At 42.9% G+C, this 14,749-nt stretch overlaps 1 protein-coding gene across 2 annotated transcripts in view; it reads right to left on the minus strand.

Annotated features, from left to right (window-relative positions):
• Window positions 1-10,062: 10,062 nt before the first annotated feature.
• Window positions 10,063-14,749, minus strand: part of LOC119161005 (Poly(ADP-ribose) glycohydrolase) — a 122,011-nt gene continuing 117,324 nt past the window's right edge. For both annotated transcript variants that reach the window (XM_075880160.1, XM_037413307.2), the window contains one exon: window positions 10,063-10,352. In XM_075880160.1, coding sequence (XP_075736275.1) covers window positions 10,227-10,352 — 126 coding nt within the window. In that variant the 3' untranslated portion in view covers window positions 10,063-10,226. The remainder of the gene's footprint in view (window positions 10,353-14,749) is intronic.

Consider the following 14,749-nt stretch of genomic DNA (forward strand, 5'->3'; position numbering starts at 1 on the left):
GGTCGTCAAGCTGCCAGCACTGGTAGGTATATAGCAGCCGTTGGTGTGTTTCAAAGAGGTCTTCCAGCCCTACGACTTTAACGTGAAAGCTTAAGTAAAAGCCCTGCAAATGCCCATATGTTCATTTAGATATCACCCCACAAGATCACAAAATTAATCAAATACTTTTCCTGGCTTTGTAGCCTGTTATTTCTCATTAATGTTGTGTCTAACAAAGAAAAAAAACAAGCCATTAAGTTTATACTTCTTTTCCACAAGGTAAACATGGCATTACAAAATATATATGGAAGCCAAGGCACACGCAGGATTTTCCTGCGTAATGTATGCTTGCTAGAAATGCACCGCATCCACCGAGTACAGTTTTTGCTACTTCCGAAGATGGGAACGAAAAAAAATTGGGGGACCCTTAAGCTTCGCCTTCAAGAGTTGAATGTGATAGCGAAATCTGGCCCCTTGTGCGCCCTTCAACCGCTAAGTGCATACTTATATGATTTGTTACATACGCACACAAAAACGCACACAGTAGATTGGACCAGCACGCGCTAATATCGCCGAATGGACTCGTTTTCGTTGTGACACCGGTCGAACAAAATGCGTTAAAGGTGCCCTGAAACACTTTTTCAAGTAACCATAGAATGAATTCACTAGATGAGCTTATTGTTACAAATGTTTGTCGCATGCTGCAATTGCAATATCTCTTTTCTCGCCCTGACGAAAGCGCTGGAAGCTATCCAGAGAGGGGTGGCAGGGCAAAGAAACTACCACGCCTCGTGACCTTGAGCACTTTTTTTTTCTTTAAGCGCGCGGCTATTTCAGCGTGATCGTGCGCACACCTGTGGACAAGTAGCGGCCTCCCGCAGCTATCTTGGTAACTTGATTTTTCGGTCAGAGACGCACAAGACGATTTTTCGCTTACAACTAACAGGGCCGACGCCGGTGGCGGGTTTTCTGCAACACAAGCTCTTTATCGCGTTTAATAGCACTTCAGCATATAAAGGCCAAGCAGGAGTTACTTGTACTACAAACTTTGCTATTTTATAATTGCAGCTGATTAATGTACCTAAAAATGATGGGATGGGCCAGTTGGAGCTTAAAGGAGCTAGGTACTATTTATTTCCAGCAGTTCTTTTAACTCATTACAAGTTCTAGCTTCATACAGTAACGCAGTGTAAGTGAAGAACATTCCAAGCCCAAAGATTACCGGAGAAAAAAAAAGGCCTGCAATGCATGAAATACTAGTTTACAACTTACAATAAAAAAACTTCATCTCAATTATACTAAAAACAAAGTCTAATTACTATTTAAGTGCGCTGCCATAGCCTTGGTGTTTGAGGTGGTTTGATAAATCATTGCAATTTTATTGCGAGTTATACACCTTCGGCATACATGTAACTTGGACTTGACAAACTCTTGTAAGAACATTAATGCAGTTTTATGTATCTCAAGAGCCTATCTAGTTACAGTTGTGACCACACGAACATTTTCATGGTGACGCAATGCCTAGATCAGTCCTGCTGGCCAGCTCCAAGAGCTTTTTTTCCTGCTAAACTCCTGTTCTCTTATCAAGCTTATATCTCATATCAAACAGGCTCCCCTCATTTCTTTTTGTGCTTGAATCAAGCATACAAACTATAGCCATTGTTTTCACATAGTACTAGTACTAACTAGCTTCAAAATTCACCACTGAAAATTACTAGCACAACTGATTGCCGATCAACAATGCAAATGTGCGGGACGACAGTTAAGTCATCAATAAATTCAAGCACCTGCTCAACGGAAAGTTGTAACTTGGAAAAAGAGAACATTGAGCTAGTTTGTAGGGCATCATCACATACAAAGATAGGCATTCAAACATGAATGCAGGGGAAAGACACCAGTGTTTTCAACTCCACTTTCTTTGTGTCTATGTTTGAAATCCTGGCTACTTCAATAAGAAATAGAGTTCAATTGTAAATTTCAACCTTTCTAATAGTTGGGCTAATAGATTGTGTTTTGCATCAACATTGTATATGCAGGGGTGAGACAGCTGAAACTAAAATGGGAGCAATTTTCGGAGCAGCGAAATTTCATTTTTGGAGCAGAACCTTGCCTTGGAGCAGTTAGCGACATTTATTATGTTGTCCTGGGAGCTTAAAAATACCAATCTTTAGCAAGGTGGGGGCACCGGTGCATATATTTGATTGGCTTATAATACATATAACACTGAAACAGATTTTGAAGAAAATTTTTGATTTGATTGATTGATTGATTTGTGGGGTTTAACGTCTCAAAACCACCATATGATTATGAGAGACGCCGTAGTGGAGGGCTCCGGAAATTTTGACCACCTGGAGTTCTTTAACGTGCGCCCAAATCTGAGCACACGGACAGATTATCGCTTGGTATGAGCTACACTACCTTTTTACATACCACATGACCTATCTAGCCTACATGTGAAATATTTAAAAAAGGTTTTGTTGAACTCTAGGTTCCCCAGAAACATCTAAAAAAATGCATCAGATTTAAAAAGAATTTAAAAATTGTGATTGCATAAGAATCTTAGTTAAAGAAAAGCCTGACATCATAGCATCAAGAGCTTTTAACAGACAACAAAAGCACACTGCACTGCCGTTCGCAGCCAGCTCGTGCAAAACCACCTTCTAGAGTGCAGCGCGAAAGCCAAGAAACCTCGCCTCATCGACTATCTCGTAAAGCACGTGCGTATGGCACTAAGTGATAAGCAAATAATAGTGATAACACCTCTCCAGACGAGCAACCACGCGTTATTATTACAGTACATGTTGTCCAGTTCTATATTTGTTTAATATACTATAGGTCATCAACGTCGATGTAGAACTCCCAATAATACATCAACTTGCGATTGCTGCCTGCGCCGCTCCATGATTCGCGTTAAGTGCTCACGCAGCGCAGGTAAAAAAATTCGTGTCCAGACAAACGAACTGCTGAACATAGGCAGGTTTTCTTGCAAAAAAAAGAAGGAAAGAAAGAAAACTAAGTCACACTGCCGCCGACCGAAACACAGATCGAGATAACCCTAAAGCTCATGTAGCCCAGGGCAGGCACACATGCAGCGACACCTCTTTGAGCGCTCATTGCGAGTTTCGATTACAAAATGGAGCAGTGGCAAATCACCATTCATGAATACAGTGCCAAGTGATCGCTGAAGCGTAATGAGTCACGAATAAAACCCCGAGGTTCCCATTAATGTCGTTCACATTGGTTTGAATGCGTGTTTTGTCATCATGGCTTCACATGTAACCAAGTGTCTCTCTTTACCTGCAGACACCAATGTGCGTATTTTGCGTGTGATGGCTTTTTTAAATGCAAAATGCAATGAGAACTCGCTTGTCTAAATAAATTAGTAGCTAATGGGTGTAAACCGGGAATGGGTTGCACACGTTCTGCCGCTCACAGAACCCATTTTGAGAACCCATTTGCACGCGCCAGAGCATCCGGGAGACGCGTCGGATGCAGAGAAATGACTACACGTTTACAGTTACTCGCTCACAACAAACACGTACTCGTAGGTGACCGCACGCAGCAGCGTCGACATAATAGCCACAGTGACAAGAGGAACGCGCTAAGCACAACAAAGAACTGGAAAGTCAACCTCGCTATGCTTGCCGCCTGACTCGGTAGTTTTCGCTAGCCGACAGTGGCACCAGAACACATAGCCGAGCTAGTAGAAGCAGCACACTCGATGCACGGCAGCACATTTTTGTGGGGTCGCACATCATTGCAAAATTTTAAAAACTATGGCGGCACTATAGAAGCCTTTGTCACCACAAAAGTGCCAAGTGAAAAAAAAAATAAAAAATTGGGTGCGTCTTATTAGTCAAACTCGCACTTTCTTCCCCACTGAAGCTGAGATTGGCATCAAAATTCTAGCTTTCGAAGCTGTTTTGGAGAAGTTCAGTGCACTTTTCTCGATTTTTATGCATTTGAAGCAGCTTGGCGCAAGAAAACAGAAATGTATAAAAAATGCGCAATATGCGCATCTGTTTCACCCCTGTATATATATATATTCATTTTCACTGTCGTGTTACCATCGCGTGTAAACTCCTGGCACTGCTAACAGTTAGAGCCCAAGCATAACCCTTTAGAATTTTAATTACCCCATATGTAATACCCACAAGGGCTCTCTAGTATGTGAATATATACTTGTTGCAGTAAACAAACAAATGCTGAAGAGCCACTCATCATGTTGAATGCCATCTCAAAAGGCTCTCATGTTCACAGGCTGGCCATTCGGCAGTTCCAAGAGTGCGTGACGGTACCACCTCTTGACAAGCAAGCCTCATCGAGGTTGTCACCGAGGCGTTTTGCCGTGCAGCCGCAACGGCAAGTCGCAGCTGCTACTCCGAGGCCAGCATCTGGACAGTCAAGGGGCAAGCAGGCTTCGACAATACAGTGATGAGGAATGAGACCAGTCTCTTGCTGGCAGCTCAGCGACAGCCACAAGCGGAGCATTCCAGTGCCATTCGTGCAGTTCGGCAGTTCAGGAGCTTGGACTCATGTGCCGGGACAAGTCTTTTTGACGAAGAACTTGAGCATCATGTGCGAAACGTTGTCAGCGAAGTACAGCATGCGTTTGTCCATGCCAGTACCAAAGAAATAACTTGAACAGCATACTGCATTTTCTTTTTCAATGTTGTCGTCCTTGTCATCGAAAGCTGTGCTTCGCTGACGACGTCCGTGACTCCCCCCTGTACCCAAACCCCTGCCCTACCTCCGTTCAACGGTGGTAGTACGTTTCCGGGCTGATTTGAGGGATGGCCCCACCAGCTCTCAAGAAAAATGTATTGTGCTTCAGCAGTTTTCTTGTTTTCTCTTCTCGAATCATGCCATTCCTGCATTTATTACTGTCGTGTTTTTTTCGTTTGTGCAGAGTATCTTTTCAACATGCTGAACAAGTGAACTGCCATTGATCTTTTTTTTCATCATTAGTTTAGATGCGTACACCAGCTTCTGAGATGCAATGAATTCTGCATGTATCGCGTTGCCTGAAGCCGCAGGCGATGGCGTATTGTGGACTATATTTATTTAGAGAATTCAGCAGCTCAACAAGCTGGGGATGTGACTTGCATTTTGGGAAAGCATTATGTTAGATCTTTACCTCAGTAATGTTTCGTCGCATCAACTTGATGTGGCAAAAATACGCTTGAAGTCGTTAGCTTTAGCACAGCATTGTGCTGACTGCATGTTGCTCGCTCGTGCTGTGTTGTGATTTTTCTTTTTTTAACTTATGAGTGATGAGTGTCTGATAGGCTTTTGTACTTATGTGGGCCTAATGTACTGACTCTCGTATGAGAGAGACCGCTATAGTTGTTGCATATATACACTACTGGCATAGTCTCTCGGTGGCACCTTCTCTGGTTGCCGATGGCTTTAGAAGCTCTGAAGGGACATTTTGCAGAGTCTGTCGGTGCAATTATGTTATAAGCCTGCTGGGCGGCATTTTATTCTCTGCTGTAGGAGACATTGTTGACATGCACAATGACAGTACTCTTCCCTAATTTTGGCAGCCAGCACAAATAGGGGTCCTGCACACAGGGATAACAAGTTAACATAGTTCTTTTCCAAATACATTCACAAAAAGCAAGTAATCAATATATTACTGACTAGCTGCACTAGATTGGAACATACACCATTTTAGTGACTACATGAACAGTACATGTAATGCTAGATAGAATGCACAAGCCCAAGCATCTAGTAGATAACGAAAAGATTATCAGTGGACAGAAAGCAACTAATCAGAAGCATTAAGATCATGAAATTAAAGCAGTAGTGGTAGGGGGCTTCCTCACGCAACTGCCTTTTTTCAGCAAACAGGATTGCGTTTTGCTCGCTGCATACTGCTTGCTTAGTGTAGTTCTGTCTGTCAGCAGAATTGTATTTAGGTGAAAATCAAGAGCTGATTAAAAAAAAGTAGTGTTACAGCCTGGTGCCACCTCTACATGGCGTGTTCATATTGAACAGGCTACAAGTACTTTGCAGTGGGCAAGTATAATATAAATGGTATACAGAGCGCGTTGACACCTTTCTATGGCAAATACATTTTTAACTTGTTGTAACTCCCACATATTCAGCCACGACAGTACACTACCTGACAAAATCAAATATTAAAATGTTAAATCGTATCTTTTGATTTGAGACGAGAGAACTATCTTGAATGTTAAAGGCTGAATATTTGCAAAGCCCTATCACTAGGCCGTGCTCATTCATCGCACATGATACAAAGCACACAGTGACTGCAGAGACTGAATGCACCACTTCTGCCGTTTCATAAGATCCCATCCCTGAACAACTTCGTGGCAGCCACATAAATACTTCTGAAGTGGTCTCAGTGGACTGCTCAAGGGAAAGCACACAATCAATATTGAAGTTCTTCATTCAGATATTTCCTTTGTTTGTGTTGCACAATCAGCAATAAGATTAGTTCAAATATTACTAAACATGAACAGTACATCTGCGGAAGCAAAAAAAAAAGTTCCGTTGTTCTAGAACATTACAGAGCAGCAGACTTGAAATACCACGGGAAGGACTGCAACGGTCACAAAATTTAACAACAGAGCAGGCAATTGCAAGCAACTGCTACCCTGGAACCTAGAGAAACACCTACATTGGATGCTATAACCTACGACAAGCTGCCAGAATGCTTTTTCTTTTGAAAAGATTTGCAAACCTCTTTGGTCATTCAGCACAACAGTGTACATACTCGAATGACTGCAAGATGCCTGAACTGCTCCGATTGGGCTTTGCAACCTAGAACAATTGAATCGCATTTTCCTAAGTTTATTTTAGCATGTACGGCCCCTATAGTACAGTTTAAGCACTGCCTAATTAAGTGTAGCCTCCTCTACCACAGCTCATCCTACATGATGTGCCTGGCTCGATAGCTATGTACGGCAAAATTTTGCCAATTAGACTAGTGAGTTGTAGAATATGTAAAACCAAAATATGCGTCTTTTAGCTGCCACTGAGTTGAGCCTTATTAGCATAATTTCACTCTAAATAAGGCATAGATTCAGAAGCCACCGGGGGACCCTGCCACTGCCAAAGTGTGTACACGATAAGCTTCTAGAGTCACACGGTGGCCAGGCAATGCCACAAGCTTCTAGATCACTGTTTGTGAGAAAACAACATGCCGTGTTATGGTGTATGTAAGCACAAGTGCGTGGCCTTGGTCATCACAATGCAATGCTGAATTCAGTTTTGTTTTCACAATTTCGCTTTGAAAGCAAGACGGTAACTGTCGAAAAATGGCTACAAGCTACATCTCATAACAGATGTGTCCTTCATTGTAACTGCAACAAGCTCTCATAACCAAAGAGTGTGTGGACTGGTTTTGCAAAGTGTTTTCGCTAATGCACAAGGATATGAAAACCAACCCGGAGTTTACAAGTGCTAAGCATATTGAACAAGTGTCCAAACAGCAGTATACGAGCAATAGATTAGACCCCCTTCTTTCCTGTGGGACCTCGGGTTACGGTGGAGTAGGCTTTGAGGTTCCCCCTTCACACAACTTGGCCGGCGCTCTTTCTTACACCTTGATCTCATTTAGTTCATTGTGTCTATGTAATGTAGTAGTGTGTCCTCCCAATTAGTCAGTCCATACATACACCGACAGCAGCAGCAGCTCGGCTTGCTTTCAAGTGTGAAGTACGCCCACTGGCTTTGTGGTCACACGCATTGGTTCAGTCACAATCACTGCAAGTCATTTCGAGCAGCCTTTTCCCTTCATTACTACCGTTGTTCCTAAACTTTTGCCGATTACTTCATTTGTATCTAAGCTACCCTCATTTCTTACACTGAGCAACAGCACTGTTCGAGCTTTGATGCGAGTCACTGTTTGTGAATGCCTTTGATAGCGTGTGATGGTTATGCAGCAGCTTTGTATACTTCGACGGTGCTGAGTGAGTCTGGAAAGAAAAGGTTAAGAATTATAGGAGTGTTTTTATGGAGATTCCACAGCTGCCAGCATGCACTTCGAGTGGTTGTAAATAGTGATGCAGTTTGGTTCTTGTACATAGCTTTTTTTTCTTCCTGATACAGTAACATTACAAATACAAGTTAAAGTGTTAGATCTGTTGAGCGTGCAAAGGGAACAGAAAACATTATGGCCTTATTGTGCAAACCTTTGCACAAGTGGAACATGCGTGAGTGCATGTAAAATTTTTTAAAAGTTTGGTCAGAAATGTCGCATTAGAAAAATGTTCAATTAATTTGACCAAATTCTCGGCCAGTGCTTAAAAAAAACGGTATGTCGTCCAAACCATACCAAGATTGTTGTACCAAAACTGTGTTGACTGAGTGTAGTTGATAACCAATGAAAATGTTCTACGGAATACAGGGTGCCAACTCAACTGTTACTCTGCCTTCCAAGCTGGTCTGGGCTTGCTTCCTTTTTTTTTTGTTCATACAAGTCAATGTGTGCAAAAGCCTTAAAACTGTGTTAAAAAAGAAAAGAAAGGGGCACCATTCATGTTATGCACGATATTGTAAGCAACACAAATACTGCTCTTGAAGTTCCACAAGAACAGCTAATATTTACCTCGAGTGACTCTACCTTCCAAGTGTGAACGACGTGCTGCCTGCATTTGAAGTCTGTGTTGTTGGTAGGTGGGGTGTGTGTGTTTTTAATGGCCAGGGTGCTTAGAAAGAGTCAATGGCAACACAAAGCACCATGGTCAAATGTAGCCAAAAAAAAAATTTAACACATCACTGATGTTCCAGTGTAATTTTGCCCATGGCCCCCAGTTAGCCGACCCTCATAACATGCCAGAATTACGGGCTGCACTAAAATTATACAAAACAACAAGTGGGCTAAACGAAGGAGTCCCTAATGGAGTCAACTACGAGGTGCAACTGCCAGAACGTTGCCAAATGTGACCCCATTGCTGCAATTGTCATTTAAATAGTGCGATAGCCCACCGACTGGCCCTAATAAAGGGAAGAGCGAAATTTGAATTCGTGAGGCTGACATAGAAATAGCAATAATTTTTCAGAAGGAAAAAATGCCCCAAGCTGACAAGAAGGGGCGTTGAGGCAGGATATAATCTTATTACATACGTAAATGGGAGGAAGTTTCGGATGCTAAAAATAGCACTGAGCAGTAAAATATATTTTGATGCCATTAAAACGGAACCCCTAGAGAAAAGAAAAACACCAAGAATGGGAAGGAAGAAAGGTTCAACTCTTGGTTTTTGCATGCAGATAGGTTGTTGTGCAAGTGGCATGCAATTTGCAACTTTTTTTTTTTTTTCACGGTAAGGTAGCAACAGAATTACAGGTGCAGTGGTTTGTTGCCCAACTTTCCTAGGGCACTGCTTCCGAAAACCTGTGCATGAGACACTAAAGACTTTTCTTTGAAATCTGAGCAGTGCCAACACAAAGCATTGTATTTGTGAGCTCAGGGAGCATGGGAACACTGCCTTCATTGTTGGTATTGTGTAGAAAGACTTGCTATACTCTGCCAGAAAAATACTGTGTGACTACTTTTGGTAGACAGAGTATTGTTTTAAAGTCAGTAACTCTGGTGTTTCCAGTTTTTTTTTTTTCAAACCTGTTTGAATGTGCGCGAGTCTTGAAAGGCAGCTCTCAACCAGTGCTGCATTTATGAGTGACAAAGAGAAAGACCGCATTCATAGCATTGCATTTTCTTTTCATTTGTTTTACATTTTAAAGCACACTATTTTGCATTTTTCACTCCCTTTACTAGCAGAGTGGCATCCACTGAAACAGAAATGTTGTAAAGCGATGCTATACCCTACTTCGTTGTTTTTTTTTTTTTTTTTTCAGATATCATCACCTACACTTGTTACGATATGAAAAAAAAAGTGTCATTCACTGGAAACGTGTGCCATATGTTTCATAGCACATTCGGATGCATTTTATTTATTAATAAAATAAAAGTCGGTTATATGAGGTTGTTTTTTAAAGTGATTAAAACCGCTTCATCCAAACCTGCATCACTACACAGAAACACATACATATAGTACTTGCAAGGTCTGCTCACGCAGCTCACTTGCAGAGAAAACCTTTTGCAGAAGGAAAAAAAGCTTCAATGAAAACATTTATTTACAAACACTACGCAGACTCGAATGCACACATAAAAACAAAGAATCATGGTGGAAAGGCCCAAAATGAGAAAGCCCAGAATCACCAAGTGGCTGACAGCAGCTGTAGGAGTGCGTTTTTCAAACAATGCACTGCCAGGCCTGGTTTCACAACACGTACCCACATCTAAAGGGCACAGCTGCGGCGCAGATATTCGAAAAGGCGGAATTTGCCCATTCCTGCTTGTGGTGGCTGGTGTTGGCTGTACTGTACCAGAAGCTCATAAAGGCCACCTGGGAAAAAAAAATCATAACTTAGAAACCTATCAGAGACAGAAGACTTGAACAAAACAACATAGCTAGCAAAGTTGTGAACATTAGAACTAAAAAATCTCCCAGGAATGACAAAAGGTGACAGCCCACCCTTCAAGAAAGTTTACCTTCACCACAAATGTCTAGCAGTATACAGGGGTACACACACAGTTCATCGACAATGATTTACCCTTACAACGAAGTACAAAGCCAACGGCAAAATTAGTGCAACAGAGGCCAGCAAGCAATGCACCACATGTAGATCAGCGACTTATCCATTGATTCAATGATGCCATAGGACTGAAAAGGACGGAACAGAGGAAAATGACGCGACACGTACATATCCAGTCGTCGTCTTTTGTCTCTTCGGTGCTATGGCCTCACTGAATGTACCCAGAAGCCTATTACACATGTTGCCCTATCCCACAATAAACTTGTCTAACAAACTTGCTCAAAACAAGCATGTCTTTAATGTAATCGCATATTAGGCAGTATAGGTGCCATTTCCATGTCTTTCTTGTGTGCATTCTTAGTAGCCACGGACTGCCCCTTGCTTAAATGCCTTTAAAACTTTTTTCTTCCGTTTGCCAAATTTATTTTTCATAACCCTCAGTACTACCTTCGAAAGACTACAAACTAAACCCAAACACTTAAGCTTTACAAAATATTTGAGAGAGCTGGCAGGTGCAAGATGACCATGTGTGAACGTAATTGCAGTCGCCAAGGGTGGAAGTGGACTTCAGTGTTTTGGAGCAGCTCAGGGAGCAGGAATAATGACGTTTTGGAGCAGCTTTATAGAGTCAAACATTGTGAATCAAAATTATTTCTGGTAAAAAATAATTCCACTGCTTTTTACCAAACATCAGTACTAACTAGCTTACCAGACTTACCACCCACAAAGGTGTGTGCAATCGTGTGTGTGTGTGTGCATGCAATACAAAACATACTCATTTATTACTCTGCCTGAAACAGAAAGAAAAATATATTCTGGGTGGTAAAAACATGGAAATATTTTTTTATGCAAATGCATCTACTGCAAGTAATCTTCTCTAACTTCTGAAGCTTTGTACCTGATGTGTGAAACAGAGTATAAATAACTGCGTCACATTTCACTTGGCGGAAGTTTGTTATTCCCATGCTAATTAAACACACTACACTGCTCATCTGTGCTTGGTCTGGAGCGAAGTCGGGACGACCAATTCACACAGCAAATCTGAGCGCACGGTGCAGTGAGCCGCCCAGCACCGACGGTGTGGGCAGCATAGGCGCCGTGCTGCACGAAACTAAATAGGAGATGATCAGAGTCCACCTGACCACTCAGTGTTTGAATGAAACTGTCAGTTGTCGTAGTATAGAAGTGCACATATGTATCGCGAAGGGCCGATAGTGTCCTTTTTGTAGCTATTTCAGTTGCTGCATATCCTGGGCCCTGTAATAGTTTCGAAATGCTCCTTGACATTGCCACTGCACGCCATAAAACGATCGTGCAAGAGTGCCAGTCCAGTATCTTTTCCGCACTTAGGCAAAAAGGAAGCACTTTCTGGTGGGTGCTTCCGGAAATATCTACTGTGGTGCTGTATTTGTTTATTGGTTGCGATGGGGCGGCGCGTCAAGAGATGCACATTTTTACTTGTAAGCGCGCACAGCCGTTAAGTGCATGATCATGCTGCATTCCCAGCTGGTATAAATTATTGAGGTTTCACTGTACTACCAGATAATTCACAGTTGCTCACACTGGTGCCACCACTTTTGTAGAGAAATCACGGTGATAACAGCGATGAGATGAGCCTTAGCAAGCCCCACAAATGAACAAAATTACAACGTGATCGAACTGCACTGTATATGGATGCGGCCACGTCCTTTGTGTAGCCAATGCTCACTGTTCCTCGGTCAACGATAATAATCGGCTAGACTTGGCGGTTTACACTTTGAATGGACAATCATCACGGAAACTGTCATTTATGCGCAGCAGGTCATAAATGGCGCAGCACTTCCACCCCTGAGTCACACATGAACAGAGTGCACCGAAGAGAAATGAAGGCAGCTTTCGTAGCTGACTCACCTCATGTAAATACTTAACCACTCCTACATGCAGCCTAAAACCTCTTGTACCTTTCACTACAAAACACCTGCATTGCATGTTAAACAGCTTGTCAAATGTACTGACCATGAGTGTAGCAAATCAAATAACAGTTCATAATTACAGAGCTCAACACCAACAAAACAAGATAGAGTCTGCAATGGATATTGCAGAGTAATGTTGACCAATATGGGTTCATTAGTGTTTACCAATTAGTATTATACACCAGCACTTTCTGCATTATGTCCCCAATGAAATGATGTGGCCAACCTGGCCAAGACCCATCGTGGTGGTCTAGAGGTTGTGGTATTTGACTGCTGACCCGATGGCTGCAGTATTCAATCCCGCCCATGGCGGCCGCATTTCGAAGAAGGCAAAACACTGGAGGCTTGTGCACCTCAATTTAGGGGCCCGTTAAAGAATTCCAGGTGGGCGAAATATCTGGAGTCCTCCGCTACGGCATTTCTTATGATACTGTCATGGTTTGGGGACATAAAACTCCAAGAATCATTATAGTTAATAAACCCAGTAAAGAATCAAGCCAGCTTTAGTGAAACACTACCGCAAACGACGCTGCCATTGATTTCCCATGAAGAGGTCATGCAAGACGGTTGAGATGGTAAATAAGCCAGTTAACTAATTAAACGAACGCTGTCACGAATACGTGAACATAATATTATACCTCTTACAATGCAGCTGGGGTCCCCAAGGGCCGCTTGTTAAAGAGACGGCCAATTCTTTCACTCAACATCCACAGATATTTGCTATAGCTACTATGGCATTTTTCGCATGCACTCACAGACACGATGGCCAGTGCACTGCACCTCTGCAGACGTCAAGATCACAGAGTAAGATAAAAGAGGAGTGCCGACTCCGCTCGTCTGGAAAAGACACATCTTGCAACGCCGCTTGATGCTTCGCGGTTCGTCAGCCAGGTGGCGCTACGAATGAAGGAAAGTGGCTGAGGACAGGCGCTGCCCTCGAGCAGAGCCGCAGGCGGGGGCTCCATTCGTCGTTGCCAACGGCACAGACACACGCTTGGTCGTGTTCATGGGTCTGCTCGCCTATCCGTTTTGTCTTCTGCTCCGTGCATGCCTTACGTCTACCAATTCTTTCCAGTAAAGAGTGTGACTATTGCAGTTTGCGGATTGACATTATGAGAAGATATAACCCCAATGCATCGTTTTACTTCTTTTATTCGAAACCGGCCAAATGCCTGACATTTTTAACGTGAACCACACGTAATTATACAATGCCACTACAACGTACATCATTATAATATATACATAAACTTAATACTTGAGGTAAAATTGCAAAATGTGAGCTTCGATCTGGGCACAGAGAGTCTCTGTTGTCGCTTAGAGCAGTAGAGCTGCTTTCACCACTTTCTGCTGCACATTGTTCATTGGAAGGCTCCCCAGAGCTGTTGTCTTTTCTTAGTTCATTGCCAGGCGACCAAGTGAAGGAGTCCTCTTGTAGGCAAGGCTGAGAATTTTCATTATCTGGGCAAAGACAGGTGCCCACTTTATATGCGGTTGTGGACAATTGATTGATTTGACTCATTGATATGTGGGGTTTAACGTCCCAAAACCACCATATGATTATGAGAGATGCCGTAGTGGAGGGCTCCGGAAATTTCGACCACCTGGGGTTCTTTAACGTGCACCCAAATCTGAGCACACGGGCCTACAACATTTCCGCCTCCATCGGAAATGCAGCCGCCGCAGCCGGGATTCGAACCCGCGACCTGCGAGTCAGCAGCCAAGTACCTTGCGGTTGTGGACAAAGCGATGTCCTCTCGCTCATTGGCACAGGTGTCCGTTGATTCCTCAATATTCAGCATCATTCAGTTGAACCACGCTTACTCCAAGGATGGAAGTAATTGCTCCCTCTCAATGTCGAGGCACTTTTTTTACATCTAGTAGAATGTTTCCTTTGTGTTTGCTGAAATATCTATCAAGCATCAAGTGCTTCTGGAAGTGTCGAGCACATATTTTTTCTTTTAATTTCAGGGGTCGCATACTCGCGGGCACTTTTTGACGCCACTCATCAAGTAGCAGCAGATCAGATGGGGCCGTGAAGAGTGGAATCTTCTCCCACCCTTTGCCATTATGAGACTTGCAATCGGGAACAAAACACTTCATTGCCCTCAGTCCGGTTACCCCGCGTCTTCACACACAAATACGAAAATATTGTCGCGACGTGAAAATAAAAGGATACAGGACGCGGGTGCGATCAGGAAAGACAAGGTCTGTATTGACAGAACAAAGGAGCAGCCGCTTCGACGTCGTCTTTCTCG

Source organism: Rhipicephalus microplus, chromosome X, assembly GCF_043290135.1.
Source record: "Rhipicephalus microplus isolate Deutch F79 chromosome X, USDA_Rmic, whole genome shotgun sequence".
NCBI lineage: Eukaryota > Metazoa > Arthropoda > Arachnida > Ixodida > Ixodidae > Rhipicephalus > Rhipicephalus microplus.